The sequence below is a fragment of the Phoxinus phoxinus genome (assembly GCF_949152265.1).
Source record: "Phoxinus phoxinus genome assembly, chromosome: 19".
In the NCBI taxonomy this organism is placed as follows: Eukaryota; Metazoa; Chordata; class Actinopteri; order Cypriniformes; family Leuciscidae; genus Phoxinus; species Phoxinus phoxinus.
Genome location: NC_136894.1, coordinates 15,595,335 through 15,612,591, shown reverse-complemented (window position 1 = coordinate 15,612,591; position 17,257 = coordinate 15,595,335). Strand labels below are relative to the sequence as shown.

General features: G+C 38.7%; 1 protein-coding gene across 2 annotated transcripts in view; it reads right to left on the bottom strand.

Moving 5' to 3' along the window:
- Positions 1 to 17,257, bottom strand: part of arid1ab (AT-rich interactive domain 1Ab) — a 104,881-nt gene that overhangs the window by 51,947 nt on the left and 35,677 nt on the right. For both annotated transcript variants that reach the window (XM_079590504.1, XM_079590503.1), the window contains 3 exons: positions 12,892 to 13,104; positions 4,121 to 4,702; positions 3,866 to 3,982 (listed from right to left, as the gene is read on the bottom strand). In XM_079590504.1, coding sequence (XP_079446630.1) covers positions 3,866 to 3,982; positions 4,121 to 4,702; positions 12,892 to 13,092 — 900 coding nt within the window. In that variant the 5' untranslated portion in view covers positions 13,093 to 13,104. The remainder of the gene's footprint in view (positions 1 to 3,865; positions 3,983 to 4,120; positions 4,703 to 12,891; positions 13,105 to 17,257) is intronic.

Here is a 17,257-nt window from a genome sequence, read left to right as displayed (position 1 = left end):
TAGGAGGGCGGAGCCAGGCTACGTTTGGGCCAGAGGTTCCAATTTTTACTTTAAAATATTTATTGGCCCCATCAAAAATAAATTAATTAATAAAAATAAAAAATAAATTGTTTTGACCCTTGTAACATTCTAATAAATAATCCATCAAAATGTTTGATACCAGTGAAATTTCACAATTTTCAAATAAAATGTTGATACCACAGCAAAAACTACTATAAAACTTCAAACAATATTAAAGAGAAGTGAAGTCAATAAGAAAAAAGTACAGGCAAAAGCAAAAATAAATATACAAAAGAGCAAAAGATACAAATAAACAGTGCTTCAAGTTTTTCCAGGTAGGTCTCACAGTAGTATACAAATACATAAATTGAAAAATCAAACAAACGTAAAACACTGCATAGTCTTCACTGTATAAATCAAATATAGATTAACATGCTAAAGCTATAAATGTTGTTTAGTCAAGGAGAGTGATTTTCTTTTTGTCTTTTTCTATTGCTGTCACTTTAAGAGCCAATGCATGCGTTTAGTTTCTCACCTGTTTACATTAAGTTAAAGTCCCTGTAAAGGCAATTAAAAAAAAAAATTCTAAACACATTATAAATGTTAGAAATGTATTGCTAAAATATATTACAAAGACTGTGAACTGCGAAGTACTGAATTGTGGAGTTAGACCGTTAAACAGTTTTTCACCATTGCTATTTTCCGGATTTTTTGGGCGGGGCTAAAACGGGGGCTCGATGACGCACTGGAGCCCCTGAGCTCCTGGACACGCCCCTACTTGATGACGCACTGGAGCCCCTGAGGCTGGCCGCTCTCTAACAATATAAATAAGCACATTCGCATCAGTTTGGCGCTCAATCGCGAGTTACTGTCAGTACTATTATTACTACAGCTTAGTTTGCTAGTTAGCTATGCCTTCGTCACGGAAATGCGTAGCCTACCTGGATGTGATCATGTAGGCTACGAAACAGATCGGTGTCCTTATTTAAATTTCCTAAAAACGATCAAATCAAGAAGAGGTGGATTAATTTTGTGAAGAGCCACCTTGATGGAGAGCTGAGGATCACCACCAAAACCGGCCTCTGTAGTGATCATTTTACACGGGATAGTTTTATAAACTTTCGTCGGAGACAACTGGGATGCTCTGATAATCCGCTGTTACTGGTGAATGTGGCGGAACCGACTATCTCCCGCCTCGGCCTTCATCCTCCCGTCGCGCCGACACCTGGTGCCATCCTCGGCAATGCGTGCCCACCAATGAGGGTAGGCTGCCTTGTGTGCTTATGTTATAATTATAGTAGGTAGTCCACACTACGTACTAAATTCTGCAACCCTCTAACGTGATTTTTTTTGTTTATTTATATGATCAATATGATTCCTTAGCCAAGTCATTTAAACTATTATCTGTTCACAAAGCAGTCCCTTCCGACCACAAAAGAGACCGAGTCTTTCATGCATAAAGTCACTCGAGAAGTTGATGTCAGTCAGACAGGTTTCAGCGCAGCCGGCGGACACGCCCCCAGCGTTTGAGAGCAGAGACCACTGCTAATTTTTTCAAGATTTTGATAGCTTATTTTATGTACTTGCCGGCTTTTTTTATCATTCAAATTAGGGCTGTCAATCTTCCTCTATAATACTATTCGAATTCCATTCCTTATTTTATTTAATATTCGAATAATATTCGAATATTAAATGCTCAAATTCATCCTATTATTAATATTTGCGACATTACACAGGCTTATGGATCGTCAATGCCACTATAGCATTTGGTTGTTGTTACACGTTCTGTCCACTAGAGGGACAGCTAACATTACAATAAACATTTAGAAACGGGTGATCGCGTTTTTTTATTAACAATAAAACAGCGGAACAAAATGAATGACTTTAATTTGGCAACTTGAATGGACATTTTTCCACTGATCAGTTGTCTGATGTTGTGTCAGAGTTTCACAACTCTGTCAGTGATTGTTGCGCGGCTAGGACAGCAGACAGCTGGTAAGCCCCGTGATGAAGATAAGAAAATAAGTCATTCTTGCCTGTTTTAGCAGCGGTTCCTTGGACAGATCGCCTATAGCTTGTCATGGTGTAGCGTTGTCAGATGTGCCCTAATGTGCGAATAGCGCGTCAGGCGCGAATGGACACAAAAGTGGTCAAGTGTATAACTAGACGCGGCAGGCGCGAATTTGACGCGCTATTCGCGTCCGGTGTGAACGCACAGTAAGGTTGCAAGTTGAGGAGTGATATTTCATTCAGACTTTATTTGTGATTTAATTTTCCCATTTATGATTTTAAATCCAAATACCTTCCACACATCGCTTCTCAAATTCTCAGGAGTGGTGATCTCCGTTTCCATGGAGACATTGCTCACCGCCATTATTGACAGTATTGTTATGACGATGCAGCGTGGATAACGCGCACAATTGTGTCACGATTCAATTTTTTAATTGTTTATCAGACGAAACAAAAGCATTTCATTTTCACATGCCTGTGTAAGCCAAGCTGGCGAGAAAGGCAAGATATCATATAATAAAAATAAAAAAAGCAATATTCGAATAGTAACTTCAGCATTCGAATAGTATTGATTTTTTAAATATTCGAATTATATTCGAATTTCGGAATTCGTTCCAACAGCCCTAATTCAAATTTGGCTGGGTGTCTAATAACACATTTTTCTGTGATATGACAAACTCAGAACACATACTTAATTTTGACTTTACAGGGACTTTAAGATATGTTGTTAAAGATTGTTCACGAGAATACTCGCCAAGATGGGCATTTTATTTTGACATACTTTTGTTGTGTGTATTTTTCCATGCAAGCACAAGACGATGCAAAAAATAAATCCATTCTCTACTCTGGCAACCACACCGAGAGCACGCAAGTACTGAATTGAGTTCTCTTTCGCATCTTTTTGTGATTGAAAAGCTTAAAATCGATTGAACGTTTAAATTGACAAGACTTAAAAAACACAAGCAAAAATTTTACTTTAATGACGCAGCACTGGCCTGATCGGAGCAATTCCGTCAACTGTCCCGAGCATCTTTCACACTGGCCCCAGGCCATCCTTATTGCTGAGCCCTGCTGCAATCGTTTTCATGCAAGGCTGTACAGAACACCACCAGAGAATTTAGCTGCATAGACTTAATGTTCAGAATTTCTCCCCATCCAAAAGTAACAAGTATATCAGTAATGTGGCCTAGCAGGCAGTGCTTATGCTATATGCTGCTTAAGTGCAGTTGACCCCAGTTGAAATCCAAAACATCGGGTCATTTCCCGATTCTGTTGCAAGGGCAAGGGCAGGAATGTCCAATACTACTCCTGGAAGGCCAATGTCTTGCAGAGTTTAGCTCCAACCTGCTCTGAATCAATGTACTTGCCTGGAGGGTTTAAGTAATCCTAAAGACCTTGATTAGCTGGTTCAGGTGTGTTTAATTAGGACTGGAGCTAAACTGCGCAGGATGGTGGCCCTTCTGGAGCAGGACAGGACACCCATGACATAGGAATACATTGTACAATATACACCACAGGCCTCACAACTCACAAATCTCTATCAAAGTGCCAGTTACCACGTAAACTACCTTATAGCCATGGAGCTGATCCCTGCCGATCCCTGTATAGTACTGGCTATGACTACTGTCTTCCAGACAAATCACTATCCCAAAGACAAAGACATTTTGGACAAGTTTGTATACATTAAGGCACAAAAGCATAAGCTAGCAGTGGTAAATAAACTAAAAAATGTCTGATGACTAACCAAAGCAATTGCATAGACAATGCAAGAGAGCTTAGCACTTAAGCACTTTAAACTGTTTGAAAACTAGCACGGCATTACGTTATTCTGGTTTGAAACATTCGTGGTACTCACAGGCAGACTGGAAGGTCGTCCCTGCATGGTCTCCTCTGGACCACTCTTACCAGACACCATGGGCTGATTGGAGGAAGGAGCTGAAGATTGAGAGCTGAAGGAGTCTTGAGAAAGCTCCTGAGGAACAAAGTGATGATGACAAAATGTAGAATAATTTTGTAGAAGGGCAACAAGCTCAGCACTTGTGTAAGGATAGCGTTCACCTCCAAGTATTTGGACACTGTTATAACATGTCAGATTTATTTTTGTTTTTACCTGAGGTGGCGGAGGAAAGCGCTGGAAGGGCGACTGCTGTTGTTGTTGAGTCTGCAGCGGAGGGGTCTGGGAGTAAGGTGAGGGCTGACCCTGTCCTGAAGGTTGCTGGGATGACTGAGGTGGCACTGAGCTGGGTGGCTGTGATTGTGGTGGGCCCTGCTGCTGCTGTTGTTGTTGTTGTGAAGGTCCCTGCTGCTGAGGAGGCTGAACCGGACCGGAGGATGGTTGAGAGTATCCAGGCTGCGACTGAGACCCTTGCTGGCCCTGAGAAGGACCCTGTGACTGAGGGGGACCCTGGGACTGGGGGTAGGAAGGCTGTCCTGACTGTGGAGTCTGGGAATATGGAGGTTGGCCCTGAGGGGGACCATGGGGGCCCTGAGGTTGCCCGTAAGAGGGCCCACTCTGGCCATGGGGAGGACCAGGGGATTGCTGGGAATAAGGGGGCTGAGAGCCTGGAGCAGTGGAGGGCTGTTGGGGATATGGAGACTGCTGGGGGCCTCCGTGAGGTGAAGGGCCCTGTTGTCCGTAGTAGCCACCTTGGTTCTGACCATAACTACCTGGGCCATGCTGTCCATAGCTCATCTAAAGAGAACACAATAAGAACCAAGTACTCCAATTAGCAAGCAAACATAAATTTTGCAACATAAAACTATAAACTAGGGACATGATATCTGTGACCATCTGTAACTGTCAGTATGGGTTTTAATTTCTGATCACCAGGGGCCTCATTTATAAAACTGTGCGTAGAATCCTTACTAAAAGTGTAAGTGCGCCCAAAAGGCAAAAATGGCGTGCGCAAAAAAATATTCAGACTTATAAAACCGTGTGTACGCCAGAATCTGCGCAGGATTCACTTTTTAAATCCCACTCAGCGGAAGATTGTGCGCACATGCGTCTCCTCCCCGAAATAACCATATATGGAGCTTACAACGCCTAGTTTTACTATGCATATCCTCATCTGCATATCATTTGCATATGATTATTCATTCACGTGATAACATGTTTAATATACAAGACATTAGGAAAATATGAAATACGGATGTGCCGTCACATTACATTACATTCCACTGGCCAAATAGTATTTTTTAATTGATTTATAGTTGTAATGGAAACAGATAGACCCTGTTGTGCATTATATTTGCACAATATGCTATTATCATGATAAGCAATTATCTCTGTAGTTAAAACATTAAAACACAGCATGCCAAAGGAAAAGTGTTCAAAGCATTGCATCTACAACAAATATTTATAGGCTATTTATTGAATATATATGTATTTTAACTTTTCAGTAAATGTCATGTAGTTTAACTCCATTAATGAGAATGGCATATTTAATCTAAATGTTTATATCAGAAGTATTATTTTATTTAAACTGTTATTGAGAACACGCACTGTAGCCTATTTATGATTAGGACTCATAATGAAGATTTCAGTTACTTCATCATCTGCCGTTAGATATGCGTCAGTTTCACTAAACGGCCCAACGCGCTCGCTGGCGCGGACATTTAAGGTGTGGATATTTGCTTCAAGTGATAGGCTTGGTGAGTGAAATTATATTTGTATTATCTTTCTGTATATTTATAATTTTCTTTAGATGTTCTGTCTAAAAGTGACCAAAAATACATTTAACTCCGGCTCACCATCGGTGTCGCCAAACTGCTCCGTCTCCAAAACGTTCGTACGCATGGGTCAGAGTTTGGGTGCAGGTGCGCACATTTTCCCGTCAAGTTTGTTTTTATAAATCACAACTTATGCGTCGGAAGTGGCGTACGCCTCTTTCATGGCCTGTTTTGTGCGTACGCAACGGTTATAAATGAGGCCCCAGGCACGGAAACTTGAGCAGGTTTTTTCTACTAATTTGATTTGATTCTGATTCACAAACTATCAATTCTATTTTAACAAGACTAAGATATTCCCTTATGACATCAAACAACTAAATTGCGATGAATCGGCTATAGCAATTAATATTTTCTTCTGTATTGTGACTAGGGGTGCACGATATTGACAAAATGTGATATTGCGATATCGATATTAATTTCGATATTTCAATTCCGATCGCTCAAACCACTTGAGGAGGTCTGGGCCGCATTCCAGACGAAACTGTACAAGTGTAAATGCATCTGGTTGTTGAAACCACATGTAAATTTTACTCCAAACAAAAATGCAAAAAATTTAAAGTGTGAGAGCGTGTTATAGGCTATATGTCATGTTATAGTCAGATGTGACGACGCTACTGCAGCACGCATCACCGAAGCTGAGCATAGATTCATCAAGCCAACGTGCAAACTATCGCAAATCAAAGTGAAAGTAAGTTGCAGATGCTTATAACACACAATCATCTTCATTAAAATGAAAGAAATGATCTTACCAGGGCTGTAGCCGCTCTCTCTTATTACGGTCTTTGATTTAAAAATTTTATCTGACGATCAATAAAATGCAGCTCATAACTGTTGCTTTCGGTGACGTGGACTCCATTAAATCTGCATATAGCGCAGGAATTAAAGATCGGATTTATATCCGTTTTGCAAAAACACATTTATGTGACCAGGTGTAAATGGAATCGTTTTGATAAATCAGATAGCTATCCGATCTGAGAAAACACATGAAGCGGCCAGGTGGCCTGGGGCCTCATTTATAAAACTTTGCATAGGATTTGCGTCAGAAGTGGCGTACGGATGAAACATAGGACGTGCGTACGCACAGAAATATTCGGATTTATAAAACCGTGCGCACGCACATCCTACGCAGTTTTCCCTTAATAAATCACAATCAATTCTAAATGTAGCGCAGCTTTTGCGGCTTCATGTTACGCCCATAGTTGCCCATAAATAGTCCGTGAAACGCCCACAAGTTAATATTCATCGATTGCGAAATCATGGCAAACACAGAGAGGAAATAAAAAAAACATATCTTCACTCAATGTGAAGTAGAAGTTATCGTTGGCGAGGTGGAAAAGAGGAGAAAAATGTTGTTTGGAGGGCACAGTGTGGGCATTACTAATGCCATAAAGGCACTTGAGTGGCAAAAGGTTGCAGACGCCGTAAATGCTCACAACCTCGGACCGTGGCCGAAATAAAAAAGAAAAGATCGGCCATTGTGCGTCATTACCCATTGTGATGGGGCATTTTATTTCCATCCATTTAATTGCATCTGACAAGCTACAGATGTCGGTTATAACCTAAGTGGAAATGGAAAGTAGTTCAGTGTAATTTCTTGCAGCTTTCTGAATGGTTGAGACATACGTCATATTTTATCAAAAATAAAACAAACTAAAGGCATATGCATGAATACCATGATTCCGTAGCTGATGAAGAAATGTTTACTATGAAAACAACTTTCCCCAGTGGACAATCTATCTATCTATCTATCTGCATCTATATGCTCCGCCAGACGGACACATAGACGATAATATCAGTTTTGTACATTATTTCGCTCTGTTGGTTATGAATTGCATAACATGCCAATATTATCGCAGAACATTTCACTTTTATTTTTGTAAATATGTGTTCATTTCCATTTCTGTTGTAATTTTCGTTTGATTTTGTTTGTTTTACACTGCAGATCGATCGAACGGGTTCGTGTAGGCTGTTAATTGTAAGACTTGCTTTGTGAAGTCTTCATGTTATTTATGAGAGGCAGTATTGCCATTTCTTTTACACAACGGTCTACAGTTTCACACACTTTCACGTGTTTCTTCCATCTGCCGGCAGTGTCGCCATTTCTCATTTCACCCGTTTTTGTGCGTACGCCTGGGTCAGAGCTTGCGTGAAGGACCGCACATTTTCCCGTGAAGTTTGCTTTTTATAAATACCAATTATTGCGTAGAGAGCGGCGTACGCCTTCTTTTGTGCGTACGCAACGTTTATAAATGAGGCCCCAGATGTTTATACTTGCGCGCTGGTGTGTGCGTTGAGCCGGCAAGTAAGTGTGTGTGTGTGTGTGTGTGTGTGTGTGTGTGTGTGTGTGTGTGTGTGTGTGTGTGTGTGTGTGTGTGTGTGTGTGTGTGTGGTAGAGCGAGGGAGAAGTGAGAGAGTGACGGCGATTAGCTTTGGAGCAAATAGCGACTAGTCATATTGAGAGAAACAAAGTGTCTTCTTTCTGACCACTGTGGGAAATCTGTAGCATGAAAAGTTAACCCTCTCCTTGATTGCATGTTGTTTATGGAAAAGGAGAACCAGGAAATGAGTCGGGGGAAATGCAACGCTACCAAGCGACGTGTATTTTTCGAGAGGTGCATGTCGGACACATCATAAACAAAATATCGCAAAACTTTCGATATAATATCGGGCGACGTGACATCGCAATAACGATATTGATTCGATATATTGTGCACCCCTAATTGTGACGTATTGCAATTAATTGTGAAGAGGTGGAGTTTAAGCAGACTATATTGAAGTACTGCATACATACGAGAGACCATCACAACAGTGCATTGTGTTATTATTATAAATATTTTCACTGTTATCATTTTCATATTAAATCATGGCATTTTTTGTTTTATTTTGTGATTTCAAAACTTCTGATTGAAGTGCTTTTCACTTAAGCTTTTCTCATGGGCATGTGGGCAGACAGCCAGACGATAGCAGCAGAAGGGAGTGAGGAGGTGGCAGGGAGGAAAGTATAGCACAAGAAGGAACTGCTTGGAAAAAGTTACCCGGTAGGACACTGTTTACATTCAGTGAGAGGGGTCAACTGACACTCAATTTAGAGCCAGCGTAACCCGTAAATAAAACTGAAACAGATGAGTGGTAGGGGTGGACTGTGTGTCTGCAAACAAGTCTGCAAACAGACTTGCTACAAATAAACATTGACCAGCTACTTAAAGCTTCCAATGAAAATAATATTATAATAATAATCCCTAGTGCAAATTATGAATACTATTCAAAAACAAAAGCCAAACCAAAAACGGTATGAATACATAACATTACTCATTCTCAGTTACAGGTTATAACACAAAAATAATTAAATGTAATTAATCCCAAATATAATTGCAAATAATATAAAATATTTTTTTTAAGTGCCACAAAAAAATAAATAATAATAATTTTGTCATGCGTTTTCACGTCTGCCCTTTTACAGCATCAGTGTTTTCATCGAACTTGTGGATGTCCTGGGAACTAAGATTCACTTAAAGTAGGAACTGAATTACTTTTCCAACTTGGGAACTACATATACAGTTACAAAGAATTGTTCTTTACACATAATCTGAGCCAGTCACCATAATAATGTCAGCATCACTTGGCCAATGAGTATAATCTGGCGACCCCCTAATGCATCCAATAAACGTTGTTGTATGTCTTGCACACACCCAATCTATTTTTATGCATTAGTATCTGAGCGGAAAATTTGGTGAAAGGCAGCTCTTCAATATGCAATTATACAGACCTTGTTAAATAATTTTTTTAGCTCCTTCCATTCTTTCTCATGTAGAAAACAGGTTAAATAAAAATGAGGATTATGTGACCATATTGTAAAATGCCCCATTCTATAGTTATTTTTCTAGCTGACTAACAAGTGCATGAGCATTGAATGGCTTTTCTGAGCCTGAGGTAAATTTAACGTTACGTGACATGATTGTTCTCAAGCTGTTTTATACAAGCTCTTTCCAAGATCAAAATGCTGATTGAGTGATTTGTCAGGCCACAAAGAGCAACAAATCGACATTTATTGGTTTTATTTTGTGATAAAACTGACAGAATTTGAAAGCTGAAAGTTGGTTCATTTTTTAATAAAATTCACAAACATTAAAAGGTGACAATTAAGGGCAAAACTGCTAATCTTACTGTGATTATGGATGGCTGCGTGACAAATAATGTGAAGTTCAGGCAGTAAAAGAAAACAGCAAAGATTAAAAGATATGGAGAATAAGAATACAAATCAGTATCAATTAAAAACTAGAATTGTTAACGATTAGTTTGCGTCCACACATCTGATATGTTATCTGTTGTACTTATTCCTGCACTTACAGTACTTGGATGTTAATTTATTTACGCGTGTCTCCTTCATTTTCTCTCTTTCATGCTGGAATAAGTTCTTTGAAAAAGCCAGATATTTTTATGAATATGATATGTTTCTGACACAGAAAGATGATCCGTGCGAATTTTGCTGCGCGTGTTCTCATTTTATTAGGCTACGTCAACAAGACAAAAGATGTGATGGGCTACTCATCAGAGAACAGCAGGTAAAAAGACAATTTTGAATCATAACATGTACATTTATATAGTCGCCATTGGCGATCTCAGCAAAAATATCACTTGCAAATTAATATTTTTAGTCGCAGTCTGGAGCCCCAAATTATGAGAATCAACTTGGCAAGCAACTGTGCAAAATAGCAGTTAATGTGAGTTGCATTGTGAGAGGTGTTCTCATTCCACTTTTTTCAGAAGGCTCACAATAGCAGCAAAAATACATTTTAGGTTTCACTAAGACTGAGGGTCAGTGTTATCCACAGAGCTCTTTATCCATTTGAACGACCAGGGCATACATGGGCTTTCAGTGAAATGCTTGAATTTCATTACTTTCAGTCAGCCAACAAAAAATGTTGACCTTGCTGGTGAATGTACTGTGTGACAAAAGCCTGATGGTGACAAGCTGGGCACTTTCTCTCTCAAGGAAAAAAGGAAATATAAAAATGGGGAAGAAAAACACCTCTGACAGGAAGGTTTAATAAAAACAACCTGAAGAGCATGTTCTACGCCAGTCTACAAATGGATGGCACTCCAGTGCATCTGCTTACTCAACACAAGCACAATGGGGCACCTAGCACAAGTGCACAGACAACAGGATGAAGAAAGGCAGACACTTGAAGACTGCCACATACAAAAATACAGCAGTGCAAGGAAATCCCCATGTGACAAACCCGAGCCTCAGTGACCTCATAACAACCTTCTTTGAAAGTGCAGATGAAAAGACTCATGAGCTCATGCTGCTATGATCAAGAACGTCTTAAGACTGACAGAAGCCTTCAGGTTCAAGCTGAGACCCTGGAAATAAATTTGGCAGCAGACTTAAAAGGTCTGCCCACTATGTTAATAAACCTAATGGTTAGACCAGAACCACCTGAATTCTACAGTATGGATCTAAAATGGCCTCAAAACTAATTTGAAAAACTTATGAATTAGCTCCCAGAATTATGAATCATACTTAATAAAATCATAAATGTAGTATTTTAGCTACATACTTGTGGGTGCGCTACACAAAAATATGTTGTGTTCCTGATACGATTTGTTAAAATCGCTGTACAGGGGTACTGGATGTGCCGAAACAAAAATCAGAAAATTCTTTTAAAGTGCAGTCTAGATATTACGTGACGTAGTGGCACTAATGCACAAACAAGTGCTGCAGAAGAGTGATGGAAAGGGTCTGTTTACCAACCCCCTGAGCAAAATTGATTTGTAAAATTGTATGCGTCTATTAAAATAAATAGAAAGTCAAATTTTGTATGTGAAAAACAAATAAAATAAACACTGCTTTATTGTTTTAGTTGTACTTTTGCAATTTGATTTATTATTTACGGTAATTGTCGTTAATAAGGTTTAATCATTTGTGTTAGTTAGGCTAGCCGTTTTTGCTGTGGTCTCGAAATTACAATTGAGAAAAAAATCATCTAATTATTAGAGAAATTATTACTAGAAAAAGTGATCTAATATGTTGGTGTTATAACCTTATATACAAGGTTAAATATATATAAAATGCATGTCAGGATGGGCAATATGGTAAAAAAAATACATCAATGAAATCGTTCATATCAGTCGATATTAATAATTCTCACGATGCATGTCAAATCTTTATTTCTTTCAAGTTTAAAAACAGATTTTTGCTTCTAAGTGAAAGCTGTAGAAACCAGACAATTAATAGTGGTTTTAAACTGCTCTTTATTGTCATAACATGACAAACACTTCACGTTTTTCTTTGCACTTTTCCAGTCTTTTTTCCTTAAAATAAATATCTTAATAGAACCAATTCTTAGTTTCTACATGTGGTTGATATTGTTTCAAATCATGAAACAGGTTTGTGTTGCCTGACTTTGATGACATGCATCTTCGGCACAGTTTGCAGTGCAGGCTGCAATATTAATAATATTACATGTTTTATTTCTTATAAATGCACATTTGACAGTAGCTTGAGTTAAGATGCCGATGTAAATTTATGTTCATTAACAAAAACAGTAACATCTGTAAAAATGGTAAAATCCTACTTTTTATACGGTTTTCTTAAAATTAACCATTGGTCTTCCATAGCATGCATTTAGATGATGATAACCACAATTAAAACCACGCATATAGCCCCTTACACCACCATGGTAAAATCTAAATATATGGTTTCTATGGTATTTGTATGAAAAACAGTAGCCTATACATTTAGTATAAATGCACAAACAATAGCTTAAATCACAAAAAAATACAGTAATTATATTACTCATGTCATAAAACATGTCTACATTAATAATATAGTAACATTTGATATGAATATCCCACATTTCCTCCACCATGGTGCATATAGTGTTACTACAGTAAATCCATGGTAAATGACAGTGATTTGAAGATTGAAAAGCCTTCAGACTGTATTGTTGCAAAGAGTGTTTCTACTGCTTGTCAGTATTTTATTCATTACTTTTCCGTGGCGGGTCCAGTTAAAAAATCCATAGCGTGGAGCACCTTGTTCTATAGTTGCCATACAACAGACTAATTTACTTGGCAGGAAAATATTTCAAAGCTATGTAATGCATCAAAATGACACAAAACACCTCAACATAAATACATTAAGCTGACCTGTTGTCCGTATTGCATTCCGCTCATGCTCCCAGGAGTGCGGCCCTGCATGCCCATAGGATATCTCTGGGGTCCCGAGGGTCCGTAACCTTGTCCTGGATAAGGAGGACCCTGTTGGGAGCCAGGGGAAGGTCCCTGCTGCTGAGAGTAGGGGTTTCCAGCACCGTAGTGTTGCCCTCGAATTTTTCCCACCTGGTCCATGGGGACGGGAGGCTGAAAAAAAAAAAAGAATAAAAGGTAAGTGCTAATAATTCAGCTGCACAGTTCAAAATCAGCTAGTGCCATACAGGAAGTGAAATTATTGTGGTACGATTCAGCTTCCTTACAGCATTGATCCAGCTGCACGCCAAGAATTTGGATCATTCATTTTCTGAAAGCATTCACTTAAGCATCTCTGGTTAAAATGAAGTCAATGGTGATCAATATCAAGAGAGGCTTGTTTCCACGGTTAAGAATGAAAACAATCACAATGTCACAACAGTACTAGCCAGAGCATAGCATAGGCACACCACCCAAAATCAAAAATAGATCTGTACGCTTCAAAAACAGTGCCAGTGAAGAGGGGAAATTGGCACAGAATGAATGAGAGAATGAAAGCAGCGGTTCTATCTGCCAGGCCATCCTGAGTGCCAGCGGCTGGATGAACACTGAACTTCCCTTTGAAAACAGACAAGAGGAAACAAATGTGTATGATGATTGAAGGGTGACCCGAACACCAGCTCACAGGACAGAGAGAGATTGGAATAAAGTCTCTGGTACTACAAGAATACAGTGCTTGGGAATTAGGGAAAGATGACAGGGATGATTATGACGACAGGGACCTTTCCACTTCGAGGCAAAAACTGAGATCATCAACAGAAATTGGTGATGAACTGCCCATATTTTTTCTACTTGTAAAAAGGCTGCACTTGCTTTCAACTATTCTCAAATTGTTTTATTAGAATTGAACTGAATAGTAATGCAACATCTGAATCAGGAAGAACAAAAACACATCATGTTCATGTTAAGGATGTGACAAGCCTTTATGTTAAAGATGTGACAAGGATGTGACAAGCCCAAAGAACTGGTGGCAACGAAAGCCGGCTGGGTTGTCGCTTCGCGGCGGCTGCATCTAGGCCTAAAAAACAAAACTATGCTTGAACACACCGCAGAAACAAAAGAAAAAAGCCAACTAGCATGTGTGTTCCCCACCTGCAGCAGGTATCATATTCATCAATCAAAAAGGGAAACCGAAACTAGAACAGTAGATATACAAAAAGTAAACAAACCAGAACTTGCCAGCTATTTTAATTATCAATCACTTTCTACATTCCAGGCAGCTCGTAATGAAACGATTTAAATTTTGGAAAGCTCAGACAAGATTACGTAAAATTAGAACAGCCTTCTGTCTGTGCAGTCTTGAACGTTTTGCTCACTTTTGCTTTTATTCTTGTGCACTGACTCGCTAAACTGAATCAGAGCAAACTCTCTCACTGATGACCCAACGCCGATTCAACATGCTGAACCGGGCAAATTAATGCCGACGTGTGCCTGACAGCAGCTCACTGATGACAGTAAGGTAAAATGAAACATGAGACACACAAACACACCAATAGATATATTTATTATACATTTATTAGGGGTGGGCGCTACCGGTATGAACGTGACAACCGGTATTATGTTGTGGATTTTGCGATACCGAGGATACCGTTTGACATTCATAAATTCAAATTTTGCAGTTATATTGTTTTGTTCAATTTGGTGCTCTTTTACAACGTTTATTACTACTAATGACGAAACAGAATCGAGGCTGAACTGAACGTTTAACCTTTTCCTCTACTGTGTCCAACTCGCGTGATGCACAGGCATTAATAATCAAACACAGAGCATGGTAATAGTCCAAGTTAATAGAGCACAAACCCACCTCCTTAAACACAACAGCAAGAAAGCGAGCATATGCAACTGCAGTTTGCGAATGCGTGAGATTAAAAGGGCTCACCGCCAACGCATTCAGCATGACTCTTTCACATACTCACGCCACACATCCATTTTCACACATCCATTATCCATTTTTCACAGAAAAATCGCGAAGCAAAGAGGACACGAAGACCGACAGACAAGACAGAGCAGGTTACTTATGATATAAAAAAAAGTCTCAGCTCTTAAGATTGTTCATTTTATTACGAAATTCAAACAAACTTTTCCGCTTGTAAATGTGACGTGACAGATCCTATAGTGCATCAGTTCAAGCGGCACGTGAACCGATAATCTCAACTAGTAAGTAAACATGAGCAATGTTGAAAGATACAGTACAACTTACCGAAATATATTCCCCATACTCATACATAATATCGATCAATCAGTGTTTTTCAACCGCGGAAAGGGGTCAATAAAACAGCTGGAGAACAATAATGTCACATAACAATTACCTCAGAAAAGCAATTTAATGAACATAAATAGTACGTTAGTTGGCTAGAAAAAAAGAGCTATAGAGTATTTTGCTAAATATGTGCACCATAATAAATTTATTATAAATTTGTTTTACTTATATCATTAAATAAAGTTGTTATAATAAAAAACGCATTAGATTTAATTTGAGTTATTTTTAACCTTAAATAATAGGCTACTACCTGCTGATACTGCTCTGTGTTTACAGCATTAGGTGAGGGGTTTTTTTTCTTGAGAAAAATTAACATCCATCTTGTGTACCTAATATTTATCCAAATGAGTCAATATCAAATCACAAGAATTGAAATCGTGAAATTTGTGTCAAGCAATAATACAAAACCGTAGCTTTTCAGAAATTGTACCATGTAAACATTTTACCCCCATTGAATTGTAAAAGATTGTTCATTTCTATGTCCAATGAAATCCCTCACCTTTTTCTAGTTATATAGGGTTTAAATGCATATTTTGCCTGTAATTTAACTACGGTGTACTAAAATGTTATTACAATTTTTTTTCTCATATCGCAATATAATATATATATGAACAAAATTATAAACGCAACACTTGTTTTTGCCCCCATTTTTCATGAGCTGAACTCAAAGATCTGATCTAAAGATCTAATGGTAATCTTTGAAGGATGAACAAAAATAACATTTAAATATTAACATTGATAATATTTGAGGTTTTGAAGTGCTGGAAAAACATGTGTGATGTAGGCCTACTTGAAAGCATTTAACTATTCCTGCCAAACTTCCATGGTGAATGTTGCTGGTCTGTGGATTTAAAGCCTATAACTAGTTAATTCATGTCACAATGTTTCTCCTGGTTTCCACGTCGGCACTGTTTGATCTAAAAGAGATATACGGTTAATAACGGAGAAATTTGAATGCTTCTCACTAGATCTCGATGTCATAGCTGCGATGTTATTACTTCTGTGGCAAATTCAAATGCTTTCTTTACTGGATGTCTTAGCGCTGTGTAGTAACAGTGTCTCTTGATCAATATCGGCTCACGCTGCACTGACATTGGTCCAAAATGATAAACGGACAGTGAAGCACAAAATAACAAGTAGTGCAGTTTCGTTCCACTTTCATTACGTTTGCCATTTGATGTTCAGCAACTGTGTGGTTGTTGCGGTGTGGTTGTTTCGGTTCAATACGAAAATGTGTATCGTTACACCTTCGCTAATTTAAAGGCAAAATTAAAATGCCCGCATCTGCACGGGTATTCATAATGTGGGGAGCAGCAGTGTTTTGTTGTTGTGTTTTTTGTGTTTACATTTAAAACCGTTTTTGTCCAGGTACACTTGCAAGTTTTTCAGATAGCTTTGCAGGAAGGTTTCTTCAAGTGTCTTGGAGACATTGCCACAGTTCTTCTGGATTTAGTCAGTCTTAGATTTTTTTCCTGTTTCTTCATTTAATCCCAGATGGACTCGATGATGGTGAGATCAGATCTCTGTGTGGAGCATACTGGCTGTTCTCAGACTCCTCTTAATACTTAATACATTGTTGCTCCTTCTGGAGCATCACTGAATGTTTGAACCTTTTTTAATAGTTGTTTGAGTCCCTCAATTGTCCTCGGTGTGAAAAGATGGATCTCAAAATCATACAATCACTGCTGGAGAGGGTTCAAATATACAAAAGATGCTGGAAATCTGAAGAATTTTCTAAAGGAAAAATTATTTTTCTAAAGAACTTTGGGCAACTTACCTGCTCAAGACAAACAAGGGACTCAAGAACAACCATCCATCACAAAACAAAATCCAGGATCATCCAGGTTACGACACAGTATTAAGAATCAAGGGTACATAATTTTTTTAACAGGGTCATTTTTATAAATTCAGCTCTTCTTTGTCTTGGACTATGCTTTTCCCACTTTTCAAAGATCACTAGGACCAGTAAAGGCACAGAGAGACAGGGCAGGACAGTTGAAGTGGTAA